Source organism: Dendrobates tinctorius, unplaced genomic scaffold (assembly GCF_039654945.1).
Source record: "Dendrobates tinctorius isolate UK_male_01 unplaced genomic scaffold, ASM3965494v1 ptg000010l, whole genome shotgun sequence".
In the NCBI taxonomy this organism is placed as follows: Eukaryota; Metazoa; Chordata; class Amphibia; order Anura; family Dendrobatidae; genus Dendrobates; species Dendrobates tinctorius.
Window position 1 is genome coordinate 14,937,781 of NW_027361678.1, and position 13,207 is coordinate 14,950,987.

The 13,207-nt window shown below is 47.9% G+C and overlaps 1 protein-coding gene across 1 annotated transcript in view; it reads right to left on the minus strand.

The window, feature by feature from the left end:
* The window catches only part of EIF2B2 (eukaryotic translation initiation factor 2B subunit beta), a 13,135-nt gene extending 5,150 nt beyond the window's left edge, over positions 1-7,985 (minus strand). Inside the window, exon 1 of the mRNA XM_073587684.1 lies at positions 7,762-7,985. Within this exon, the coding sequence (XP_073443785.1) occupies positions 7,762-7,924 (163 nt within the window). The 5' untranslated portion in view covers positions 7,925-7,985. The remainder of the gene's footprint in view (positions 1-7,761) is intronic.
* Positions 7,986-13,207: the final 5,222 nt, after the last annotated feature.

A 13,207-nucleotide genomic window follows, 5' to 3' on the forward strand; every position in this document is an offset into this window, starting at 1 on the left:
TATAACCATTTTGCATATTGTATGTCACTTTTTATTTCCATATTTTTTCTATCCTTTTATTGTAAGCACTGTACCTTTTCTATTAAAGCTTAAAACGTTAATAAGTTTGAACCATGTATGCTCTAAAGAATCCATAGCCTTAGAGAGTGTGATCCTGGTGATTGGCAGACAGTAGTAGTAGTATTTCCGTGATTCATTGCCTGTGTGTTCGGTGAGTGGTGGCAGATTGTATGAAATGGGGTATGTGGTCTGTGTTGGGGGTGTCATTTATGCTCCCACTGCAGCATACTACAGAGGTTGAATACTGGACTAAGCGAGAGTAGACTAACCCTTGCAGGCGCAACCCCTGCAGGTGCAACCCCAAGTCACGTGTTGAGAAGTTGGTACATGACATTGGGATTCTTCTTTACTTCTCTCACCAAAGCTCTTCTCCCATGATTGCTCAGTTTGGCTGGATGGCCAGATCTAGGAAGACTTCAGGTGGTCCCAAACTACCATTTAAGGATTATGGAGGCCACTATGCTCTTAGGACCCTTGAGTACTGCAGAAATTCTTTTGTAACCTTGGCCAGATGTGTACCTTGCCACAATTCTGTCTCTGAGCTCCTTGGCCAGTTCCTTTGACCTCATGATTCTCATTTGGTCTGACATGCACTGTGAGGTCTTATATAGACAGGTGTGTGCCTTTACAAATCAAGTCCTATCAGTTTAATTAAACACAACTGGACTCCAATGAAGGAGTAGAACCATCTCAAGGAGGATCACAAGGAAATGGACAGCATGTGACTTAAATATGAGTGTCTGAGCAAAGGGTCTGAATACTTATGACCATGTGATATTTCAGTTTTTCTTTTTTAATAAATTTGCAAAATTTTCTACATTTCTGTTTATTTTCTCAGTCAAGATGGGGTGAAGAGTGTGCATTAATGAGAAAAAAATGAACTTTTTTGAATTTACCAAATGGCTGCAATGAGAAGTGAAAAATTAAAAGGGATGTGAATACTTTCCGTACCCACTTTATACAGGTGCGGTGAAACTGTGCAGTGTACATACACAGGAGCGGTGATACTGTGCAGTGTATACATACAGGAGAGGTGGTACTGTGCAGTTTATACAGGAGCGGTGGTACTGTGCAGCAGGGCTGTGGAGTCGGAGTCGTGGAGTCGGAGTCGGAGCTCATTTTGGTGGAGTCGGAGTCGGTATAAAATGGACCGACTCCTAAAATATATAATAAATTGGGTACAGTAATTCAATGCAGGATGTGCTGAATATTTTTTCATAGGAGTTTGGGAAAGTTATGAAATGTCCTATAAATGGCTGTTCTATTCCTGATCTAAGGCTACATTCACACACAGCGTTTTTCCTGTGTTTTTTGAGGATACGTTTTTCAGCTGCAAAAGCTGATCATCTTTTTAAAAAACTGCATCACCTGAAAGGTTTTTGAGCTCATAGATAATGTTTTCAATAGCAAAAGCAGATTAGAAATCTGCTCTATCCATTTATCCATATCTGTCTATCCATATCGTATCTGTACCAAAAAGAATGAAAATCGGGTAGTACACCAATATATATTCTGTTCTATCTAAATGTCATGATTATTGTATCATAGAAATGATTAAATGTCTGAGGTTCACATTGTACTACAATAAATTTTTCACTTAAATATAAGCAATATGTGTGGGAGTCGGAGTCGTGGAGTCGGAGTCGGAGAAAGGGAAATTGAGGAGTCGGAGTCGCAGGTTTGGCTTACCGACTCCACAGCCCTGCTGTGCAGGGTATACGTACAGAAGCGGTGATACTGTGCAGTGTATATATACAAGAGCGGTGGTACTGTGCAGTGTATATATAAAGGACCGGAGAAGTGGTACTGTGCAGTGTATATATAAAGGACAGGAGAAGTTATACTGTGCAGTGTATATATAAAGGACAGGAGAAGTTATACTGTGCAGTGTGTATATACAGGACAGGAGGAGTGGTACTGTGCAGTGTATATATACAGGACAGGAGGAGTGGTACTCTACAGTGTATATATACAGGACAGGAGGAGTGGTACTCTACAGTGTATATATACAGGACAGGAGGAGTGGAACTGTGCAGTGTATATATACAGGACAGGAGGAGTGGTACTGTGCAGTGTATATATACAGGACAGGAGGAGTGGCACTGTGCAGTGTATATATACAGGACAGGAGGAGTGGCACTGTGCAGTGTATATATACAGGATAGGAGGAGTGGTACTGTGCAGTGTATATATACAGGACAGGAGGAGTAGTACAGTGCAGTGTATATATACAGGACAGGAGTGGTACTGTGCAGTGTATATATACAGGACAGGAGGAGTGGTACTGTACAGTGTATATATACAGGACAGGAGGAGGGGTACTGTACAGTGTATATATATACAGGACAGGAGGAGGGGTACTGTGCAGTGTATATATATACAGGACAGGAGGAGGGGTACTGTGCAGTGTATATATACAGGACAGGAGGAGTGGTACTGTGCAGTGTATATATACAGGACAGGAGGAGTGGCACTGTGCAGTGTATATATACAGGACAGGAGGAGTGGCACTGTGCAGTGTATATATACAGGATAGGAGGAGTGGTACTGTGCAGTGTATATATACAGGACAGGAGGAGTAGTACAGTGCAGTGTATATATACAGGACAGGAGTGGTACTGTGCAGTGTATATATACAGGACAGGAGGAGTGGTACTGTACAGTGTATATATACAGGACAGGAGGAGGGGTACTGTACAGTGTATATATATATATATACAGGACAGGAGGAGGGGTACTGTGCAGTGTATATATATACAGGACAGGAGGAGGGGTACTGTGCAGTGTATATATACAGGACAGGAGGAGGGGTACTGTGCAGTGTATATATACAGAACAGGAGGAGTGGCACTGTGCAGTGTATATATACAGGATAGGAGGAGTGGTACAGTGCAGTGTATATATACAGGATAGGAGGAGTGGTACAGTGCAGTGTATATATACAGGACAGGAGGAGTGGTACAGTGCAGTGTATATATACAGGAGTGGTGGTACTGTGCAGGGTATACGTACAGAAGCGGTGATACTGTGCAGTGTATATATACAGGAGCGGTGGTACTATGCAGTGTATATATAAAAGACCGGAGAAGTGGTACTGTGCAGTGTATATATAAAGGACAGGAGAAGTTATACTGTGCAGTGTATATATACAGGACAGGAGGAGTGGTACTGTGCAGTGTATATATACAGGACAGGAGGAGTGGTACTGTGCAGTGTATATATACAGGACAGGAGGAGTGGTACTGTGCAGTGTATATATACAGGACAGGTGGAGTGGTACTCTACAGTGTATATATACAGGACAGGTGGAGTGGTACTCTACAGTGTATATATACAGGACAGGAGGAGTGGTACTCTACAGTGTATATATACAGGACAGGAGGAGTGGAACTGTGCAGTGTATATATACAGGATAGGAGGAGTGGTACAGTGCAGTGTATATATACAGGATAGGAGGAGTGGTACAGTGCAGTGTATATATACAGGACAGGAGGAGTGGTACAGTGCAGTGTATATATACAGGACAGGAGGAGTAGTACAGTGCAGTGTATATATACAGGACAGGAGTGGTACTGTGCAGTGTATACAGGACAGGAGGAGTGGTACTGTACAGTGTATATATACAGGACAGGAGAATGGTACTGTACAGTGTATATATAAAGGACAGGAGAAGTGGTACTGTGCAGTGTATATATACAGGACAGGAGGAGTGGTACTGTGCAGTGTATATATAAAGGACAGGAGAAGTGGTACTGTGCAGTGTGTATATACAGGACAGGAGGAGTGGTACTGTGCAGTGTATATATACAGGACAGGAGGATTGGTACTATGCAGTGTATATATACAGGACAGGCGTGGTGCTGTGCAGTGTATATATACAGGATAGGAGGAGTGGTACTGTGCAGTGTATATATACAGGAAAGGAGGAGTGGTACTGTGCAGTGTATATATACAGGAAAGGAGGAGTGGTACTGTGCAGTGTATATATACAGGACAGGAGGAGGGGTACTGTGCAGTGTATATATACAGGACAGGAGGAGGGGTACTGTGCAGTGTATATATACAGGACAGGAGTGGTACTGTGCAGTGTATATATACAGGACAGGTGCGGCGGTACTGTGCGGTGTATATATAAAGAAGCAGCGGTACTGTGCAGTGTATATATACAGGAGCGGCGGTACTGTGCGGTGCATATATACAGGAGCGGCGGTACTGTGCGGTGCATATATACAGGTGCGGCGGCACCGTGCGGTGTATATATACAGGTGCGGCGGCACTGTGCGGTGTATATATACAGGTGCGGCGGCACTGTGCGGTGTATATATACAGGTGCGGCGGCACTGTGCGGTGTATATATACAGGTGCGGCGGCACTGTGCGGTGTATATATACAGGTGCGGCGGCACTGTGCGGTGTATATATACAGGTGCGGCGGCACTGTGCGGTGTATATATACAGGTGCGGCGGCACTGTGCGGTGTATATACAGTGTCTACAAGTAGTATTCAACCCCCTGCAGATTTAGCAGGTTTGATAAGATGCAAATAAGTTAGAGTCTGCAAACTTCAAACAAAAGCAGGATTTATTAACAGATGCATAAATCTTACAAACCAACAAGTTATGTTGCTCAGTTAAATTTTAAGAAATTTTCAACATAAAAGTGTGGGTCAATTATTATTCAACCCCTAGGTTTAATATTTTGTGGAATAACCCTTGTTTGCAATTACAGCTAATAATCGTCTTTTATAAGACCTGATCAGGCCGGCACAGGTCTCTGGAGTTATCTTGGCCCACTCCTCCATGCAGATCTTCTCCAAGTTATCTAGGTTCTTTGGGTGTCTCATGTGGACTTTAATCTTGAGCTCCTTCCACAAGTTTTCAATTGGGTTAAGGTCAGGAGACTGACTAGGCCACTGCAACACCTTGATTTTTTCCCTCTGGAACCAGGCCTTGGTTTTCTTGGCTGTGTGCTTTGGGTCGTCTTGTTGGAAGATGAAATGACGACCCATCTTAAGATCCATGATGGAGGTGCGGAGGTTCTTGGCCAAAATCTCCAGGTAGGCCGTGCTATCCATCTTCCCATGGATGCGGACAAGATGGCCAGGCCCCTTGGCTGAGAAACAGCCCCACAGCATGATGCTGCCACCACCATGCTTGACTGTAGGGATGGTATTCTTGGGGTCGTATGCAGTGCCATCCAGTCTCTAAACGTCACGTGTGTGGTTGGCACCAAAGATCTCGATCTTGGTCTCATCAGACCAGAGAACCTAGAACCAGTCTGTCTCAGAGTCCTCCAAGTGATCATGAGCAAACTGTAGACGAGCCTTGACATGACGCTTTGAAAGTAAAAGTACCTTACGGGCTCGTCTGGAACGGAGACCATTGCGGTGGAGTACGTTACTTATGGTATTGACTGAAACCAATGTCCCCACTGCCATGAGATCGTCCCGGAGCTCCTTCCTTGTTGTCCTTGGCTTAGCCTTGACTCTTCGGACAAGCCTGGCCTCGGCACGGGTGGAAACTTTCAAAGGCTGTCCAGGCCGTGGAAGGCTAACAGTAGTTCCATAAGCCTTCCACTTCCAGATGATGCTCCCAACAGTGGAGACAGGTAGGCCCAACTCCTTGGAAAGGGTTTTGTACCCCTTGCCAGCCTTGTGACCCTCCACGATCTTGTCTCTGATGGCCTTGGAATGCTCCTTTGTCTTTCCCATGTTGACCAAGTATGAGTGCTGTTCACAAGTTTGGGGAGGGTCTTAATTAGTCAGAAAAGGCTGGAAAAAGAGATAATTAATCCAAACATGTGAAGCTCATTGTTCTTTGTGCCTGAAATACTTCTTAATACTTTAGGGGAACCAAACAGAATTCTTGTGGTTTGAGGGGTTGAATAATAAATGACCCTCTGAATAAACTTTTCACAATTTAAAAAAAATAAATAAATAAAATAAATAACATTCTTTTTTGCTGCAGTGCATTTCACACTTCCAGGCTGATCTACAGTCCAAATGTCACAATGCCAAGTTAATTCCGAATGTGTAAACCTGCTAAATCTGCAGGGGGTTGAACACTACTTGTAGGCACTGTATACAGGAGCGGTGCATATATACAGGAGCGGTGGTACCGTGCGGTGTATATATACAGGAGCGGTGGTACCGTGCAGTGTATATATACAGGAGCGGTGGTACCGTGCGGTGTATATATACAGGAGCGGTGGTACCGTGCGGTGTATATATACAGGAGCGGTGGTACCGTGCGGTGTATATATACAGGAGCGGTGGTACCGTGCGGTGCATATATACAGGAGCGGTGGTACCGTGCAGTGCATATATACAGGAGCAGTGGTACCGTGCGGTGTATATATACAGGAGCGGTGGTACTGTGCGGTGTATATATACAAGAGCGGTGCATATATACAGGAACGGTGGTACTGTGCGGTGTATGTATGCTGGAGCGGTGGTACTGTGCGGTGTATATACACAGGAGCAGTGGTACTGTGCGGTGTATATATACAGGAGCGGTGGTACTGTGCGGTGTATGTATGCTGGAGCGGTGGTACTGTGCGGTATATATATAGGAGCGGTGGTACTGTGCGGTGTATGTATGCTGGAGCGGTGGTACTGTGCGGTGTATGTATGCTGGAGCGGTGGTACTGTGCGGTGTATGTATGCTGGAGCGGTGGTACTGTGCGGTGTATATATACAGGAGCGGTGGTACTGTGCGGTGTATATATACAGGAGCGGTGGTACTGTACGGTGTATGTATGCTGGAGCGGTGGTACTGTGCGGTGTATGTATGCTGGAGCGGTGGTACTGTGCGGTGTATGTATGCTGGAGCGGTGGTACTGTGCGGTGTATGTATGCTGGAGCGGTGGTACTGTGCGGTGTATGTATGCTGGAGCGGTGGTACTGTGCGGTGTATGTATGCTGGAGCGGTGGTACTGTACGGTGTATGTATGCTGGAGCGGTGGTACTGTGCGGTGTATGTATGCTGGAGCGGTGGTACTGTGCGGTGTATGTATACTGGAGCGGTGGTACTGTACGGTGTATGTATGCTGGAGCGGTGGTACTGTGCGGTGTATGTATGCTGGAGCGGTGGTACTGTGCGGTGTATGTATGCTGGAGCGATGGTACTGTGCGGTGTATGTATGCTGGAGCGGTGGTACTGTGCGGTGTATGTATGCTGGAGCGGTGGTACTGTGCGGTGTATGTATGCTGGAGCGGTGGTACCGTGCGGTGTATGTATGCTGGAGCGGTGGTACTGTGCGGTGTATGTATGCTGGAGCGGTGGTACTGTGCGGTGTATGTATGCTGGAGCGGTGGTACTGTGCGGTGTATGTATGCTGGAGCGGTGGTACTGTGCGGTGTATGTATGCTGGAGCGGTGGTACTGTGCGGTGTATGTATGCTGGAGCGGTGGTACTGTACGGTGTATGTATGCTGGAGCGGTGGTACTGTGCGGTGTATGTATGCTGGAGCGGTGGTACTGTGCGGTGTATGTATGCTGGAGCGGTGGTACTGTGCGGTGTATGTATGCTGGAGCGGTGGTACTGTGCGGTGTATGTATGCTGGAGCGGTGGTACTGTGCGGTGTATGTATGCTGGAGCGGTGGTACTGTGCGGTGTATGTATGCTGGAGCGGTGGTACTGTGCGGTGTATACACACTAATGTGCACGGGCTGCGCGCCCTTGGTCACGTGCGTCTTGCTCACCGGCATTTCCCCATCTGGCCTGGGCGATGATTCTGCGCAGTAGTGACACCGTTTCCCGCGCCGTCTCCTCCGAGCTCTGCCGCCCGCCTCCCCGCTTCAGGCCTGTGATGAAGGTCTCTATCCGCTCTGACAGCTCCGTCTCCTTCTCGTTGGCGGCCGGCATGTTATCGAGAGCAGGAAGATGGCAGCAGCCGCCTGCGACCTGAGTGGGAGCTGCGGGCACGTGGGGCGTTACGTCATGCTCGCACCGCCTCACGTCTCTCGGCGCCACGGGCCGCAGCAGTTGTTTTGTTTTTCTGTTTTGCTCTCTTCTTTCGAAGTTAAACAACTAAGTGACAATTAAAAAAAAAATGCAGCGCGGAATCTGGTGTGAACCGGCATAAAAACAGGCGTCAAAGCGAGCAAACTGCAATTTTGTACTGATGTGAAGAAATGCCTGCATTGTATTGAGTTACAGGGGTGTTCCGGTGTTGGGGGGAAAGGGGGTCTTGCCTGCTGTTAGAGGTGTGTGTGTAGGGCTTCGGGTGGCAGGCTAGGGAGGAGGGTAGCGTGCTGTGGTATTTAGGAGGTATGGCTGGTAGGCGGCGGAGGTGTGCTGTACTCATGGGAATGGGGGGGTGACCCGCTTCTTGACGTCGACAGGCACGAGACAGAGGCAGGAATTGTATTCAACAGGTTTGCTTTTATTGGCCGTCCTCACGACGACCCGCACCATATATGACAGATGTTTCACACTGTTATCCTCCTGCAGACTCGGGTACCTTCACTTGTCCACTTTCTCCGTCTCCGTTTCTTCGCGGCTCTATCCACCGTGGCTGCCCTAGGCCAATCCACCATGGCGTTTCACCTTTCAAAGTCCACCGTACATCAGGCCCTCACAGGCCGTCTCTACCTGTGACCAATGTGCTGTCAGGTCACCCCCCCGTGACCGTTTTCTACCGTCAGAAAGTCTCTGAGGGGTCTCCTCTGTGTGACAGACCCTGCTTCTTTGTGAGCTCCCCTGGCTGACTGAAGCTTCTAGAAGCTTACCTCAGTATTTATTCAGCCAGTTCAGGTAGCCCCGCCCACTGTCACCTTTGCCCAATCAGAGTCACCTTGACCTCTGACAGTTATGTAACCTTCCTATGACAGTTACATAACAATTGCCGTCAGTGCTCTCCAGTGACCTCTGATGGGCAGACTGCCAAATGACACCTTATGTCAATCTCTCTGTCTCCCACTACAGACAGAACCGTATCCAGCTCAACCTCCCCACGTGTGCCATTTTTCTTGTTTTTTAGGGGGGTGCTGTCTGATGTTGGCGGATGTTGCCTGGTGTTGGGGGGGGCGATCGGTGTTGGGGTCTGTCACGGGTTTTTTAAGGAGGCATTTGTGGTCCTGTTGAGGTAAACATCAGAGCCCCCATAAAGCGATGTACACTGATGGGGCCATAAAATGTAATGTCAGCAGAGTCAATGTGTCCCTAAATGTAGTGTGACAGCCCCCAGTACCGCACAATCCCCCCCAACACCGCACAACTCCTGTAAGGGTGGTTTCACATTAGCATTTCAGGGCGCAGCGACGACCTGCGCACGGCTGCCACTAAGCCCCACCCCCTGCTGCGCCTCTTCCGGCAGCTCCGCCTGCGGGTGCATGACGCTGCATGTGTCCTGTATCCCCTATCTTTATCACTGGGGACGCAGGCCGCGCTCGGCGCACCGTCAAAAGAACGTATGCGCCGCCAAATGCATACTACGCACGGCCTGCGTCCCCAGTGATAAAGATAGGGGATGTCACCGCTGATCTCTAGTGATGGACAGGAGGCATTCTCAGTGATGTCACTGCTGATCTCTAGTGATGGATAGGAGGCATTCTCAGTGATGTCACCGCTGATCTCTAGTGATGGATAGGAGGCATTCTCAGTGATGTCACCGCTGATCTCTAGTGATGGACAGGAGGCATTCTCAGTGATGTCACCGCTGATCTCTAGTGATGGATAGGAGGCATTCTCAGTGATGTCACTGCTGATCTCTAGTGATGGACAGGAGGCATTCTCAGTGATGTCACCTCTGATCTCTAGTGATGGATAGGAGGCATTCTCAGTGATGTCACTGCTGATCTCTAGTGATGGATAGGAGGCATTCTCAGTGATGTCACCGCTGATCTCTAGTGATGGATAGGAGGCATTCTCAGTGATGTCACTGCTGATCTCTAGTGATGGACAGGAGGCATTCTCAGTGATGTCACCGCTGATCTCTAGTGATGGACAGGAGGCATTCTCAGTGATGTCACTGCTGATCTCTAGTGATGGATAGGAGGCATTCTCAGTGATGTCACCGCTGATCTCTAGTGATGGATAGGAGGCATTCTCAGTGATGTCACCGCTGATCTCTAGTGATGGACAGGAGGCATTCTCAGTGATGTCACCGCTGATCTCTAGTGATGGATAGGAGGCATTCTCAGTGATGTCACTGCTGATCTCTAGTGATGGACAGGAGGCATTCTCAGTGATGTCACCTCTGATCTCTAGTGATGGATAGGAGGCATTCTCAGTGATGTCACTGCTGATCTCTAGTGATGGATAGGAGGCATTCTCAGTGATGTCACCGCTGATCTCTAGTGATGGATAGGAGGCATTCTCAGTGATGTCACCGCTGATCTCTAGTGATGGACAGGAGGCATTCTCAGTGATGTCACCTCTGATCTCTAGTGATGGATAGGAGGCATTCTCAGTGATGTCACTGCTGATCTCTAGTGATGGACAGGAGGCATTCTCAGTGATGTCACCTCTGATCTGTAGTGATGGATAGGAGGCATTCTCAGTGATGTCACTGCTGATCTCTAGTGATGGATAGGAGGCATTCTCAGTGATGTCACCTCTGATCTCTAGTGATGGATAGGAGGCATTCTCAGTGATGTCACCTCTGATCTCTAGTGATGTATAGGAGGCATTCTCAGTGATGTCACCGCTGATCTCTAGTGATGGATAGGAGGCATTCTCAGTGATGTCACCTCTGATCTCTAGTGATGGATAGGAGGCATTCTCAGTGATGTCACCGCTGATCTCTAGTGATGGATAGCAGGCATTCTCAGTGATGTCACTGCTGATCTCTAGTGATGGATAGGAGGCATTCTCAGTGATGTCACCGCTGATCTCTAGTGATGGATAGGAGGCATTCTCAGTGATGTCACCGCTGATCTCTAGTGATGGACAGGAGGCATTCTCAGTGATGTCACTGCTGATCTCTAGTGATGGATAGGAAGCATTCTCAGTGATGTCACCGCTGATCTCTAGTGATGGATAGGAGGCATTCTCAGTGATGTCACTGCTGATCTCTAGTGATGGATAAGAGGCATTCTAAGTGATGTCATCGCTGATCTCTGGGGATGGATAGGAGGCATTCTCAGTGATGTCACCGCTGATCTCTAGTGATGGATAGGAGGCATTCTCAGTGATGTCACCGCTGATCTCTGGTGATGGATAGGCGGCATTCTCAGTGATGTCACCGCTGATCTCTAGTGATGGATAGGAGGCATTGTCAGTGATGTCACCTCTGATCTCTAGTGATGGATAGGAGGCATTCTCAGTGATGTCACCGCTGATCTCTAGGGATGGATAGGAGGCATTCTCAGTGATGTCACCGCTGATCTCTAGTGATGGATAGGAGGCATTCTCAGTGATGTCACTGCTGATCTCTAGTGATGGATAGGAGGCATTCTCAGTGATGTCACCGCTGATCTCTAGTGATGAATAGGAGGAATTCTCAGTGATGTCACCGCTGATCTCTAGTGATGGATAGGAGGCATTCTCAGTGATGTCACCGCTGATCTCTAGTGATGAATAGGAAGCATTCTCAGTGATGTCACCGCTGATCTCTAGTGATGGATAGGAGGCATTCTCAGTGATGTCACTGCTGATCTCTAGTGATGGATAAGAGGCATTCTAAGTGATGTCATCGCTGATCTCTGGGGATGGATAGGAGGCATTCTCAGTGATGTCACCGCTGATCTCTAGTGATGGATAGGAGGCATTCTCAGTGATGTCACCGCTGATCTCTGGTGATGGATAGGCGGCATTCTCAGTGATGTCACCGCTGATCTCTAGTGATGGATAGGAGGCATTGTCAGTGATGTCACCTCTGATCTCTAGTGATGGATAGGAGGGATTCTCAGTGATGTCACCGCTGATCTCTAGGGATGGATAGGAGGCATTCTCAGTGATGTCACCGCTGATCTCTAGTGATGGATAGGAGGCATTCTCAGTGATGTCACTGCTGATCTCTAGTGATGGACAGGAGGCATTCTCAGTGATGTCACCTCTGATCTGTAGTGATGGATAGGAGGCATTCTCAGTGATGTCACCTCTGATCTCTAGTAATGGATAGGAGGCATTCTCAGTGATGTCACCTCTGATCTCTAGTGATGTATAGGAGGCATTCTCAGTGATGTCACCGCTGATCTCTAGTGATGGATAGGAGGCATTCTCAGTGATGTCACCTCTGATCTCTAGTGATGGATAGGAGGCATTCTCAGTGATGTCACCGCTGATCTCTAGTGATGGATAGGAGGCATTCTCAGTGATGTCACTGCTGATCTCTAGTGATGGATAGGAGGCATTCTCAGTGATGTCACCGCTGATCTCTAGTGATGGATAGGAGGCATTCTCAGTGATGTCACCGCTGATCTCTAGTGATGGACAGGAGGCATTCTCAGTGATGTCACTGCTGATCTCTAGTGATGGATAGGAAGCATTCTCAGTGATGTCACGGCTGATCTCTAGTGATGGATAGGAGGCATTCTCAGTGATGTCACTGCTGATCTCTAGTGATGGATAAGAGGCATTCTAAGTGATGTCATCGCTGATCTCTGGGGATGGATAGGAGGCATTCTCAGTGATGTCACCGCTGATCTCTAGTGATGGATAGGAGGCATTCTCAGTGATGTCACCGCTGATCTCTGGTGATGGATAGGCGGCATTCTCAGTGATGTCACTGCTGATCTCTAGTGATGGATAGGAGGCATTCTCAGTGATGTCACCGCTGATCTCTAGTGATGGATAGGAGGCATTCTCAGTGATGTCACCGCTGATCTCTAGTGATGGACAGGAGGCATTCTCAGTGATGTCACCGCTGATCTCTAGTGATGGATAGGAGGCATTCTCAGTGATGTCACTGCTGATCTCTAGTGATGGACAGGAGGCATTCTCAGTGATGTCACCTCTGATCTCTAGTGATGGATAGGAGGCATTCTCAGTGATGTCACTGCTGATCTCTAGTGATGGATAGGAGGCATTCTCAGTGATGTCACCGCTGATCTCTAGTGATGGATAGGAGGCATTCTCAGTGATGTCACTGCTGATCTCTAGTGATGGACAGGAGGCATTCTCAGTGATGTCACCGCTGATCTCTAGTGATGGACAGGAGGCATTCTCAGTGATGTCACTGCTGATCTCTAGTGATGGATAGGA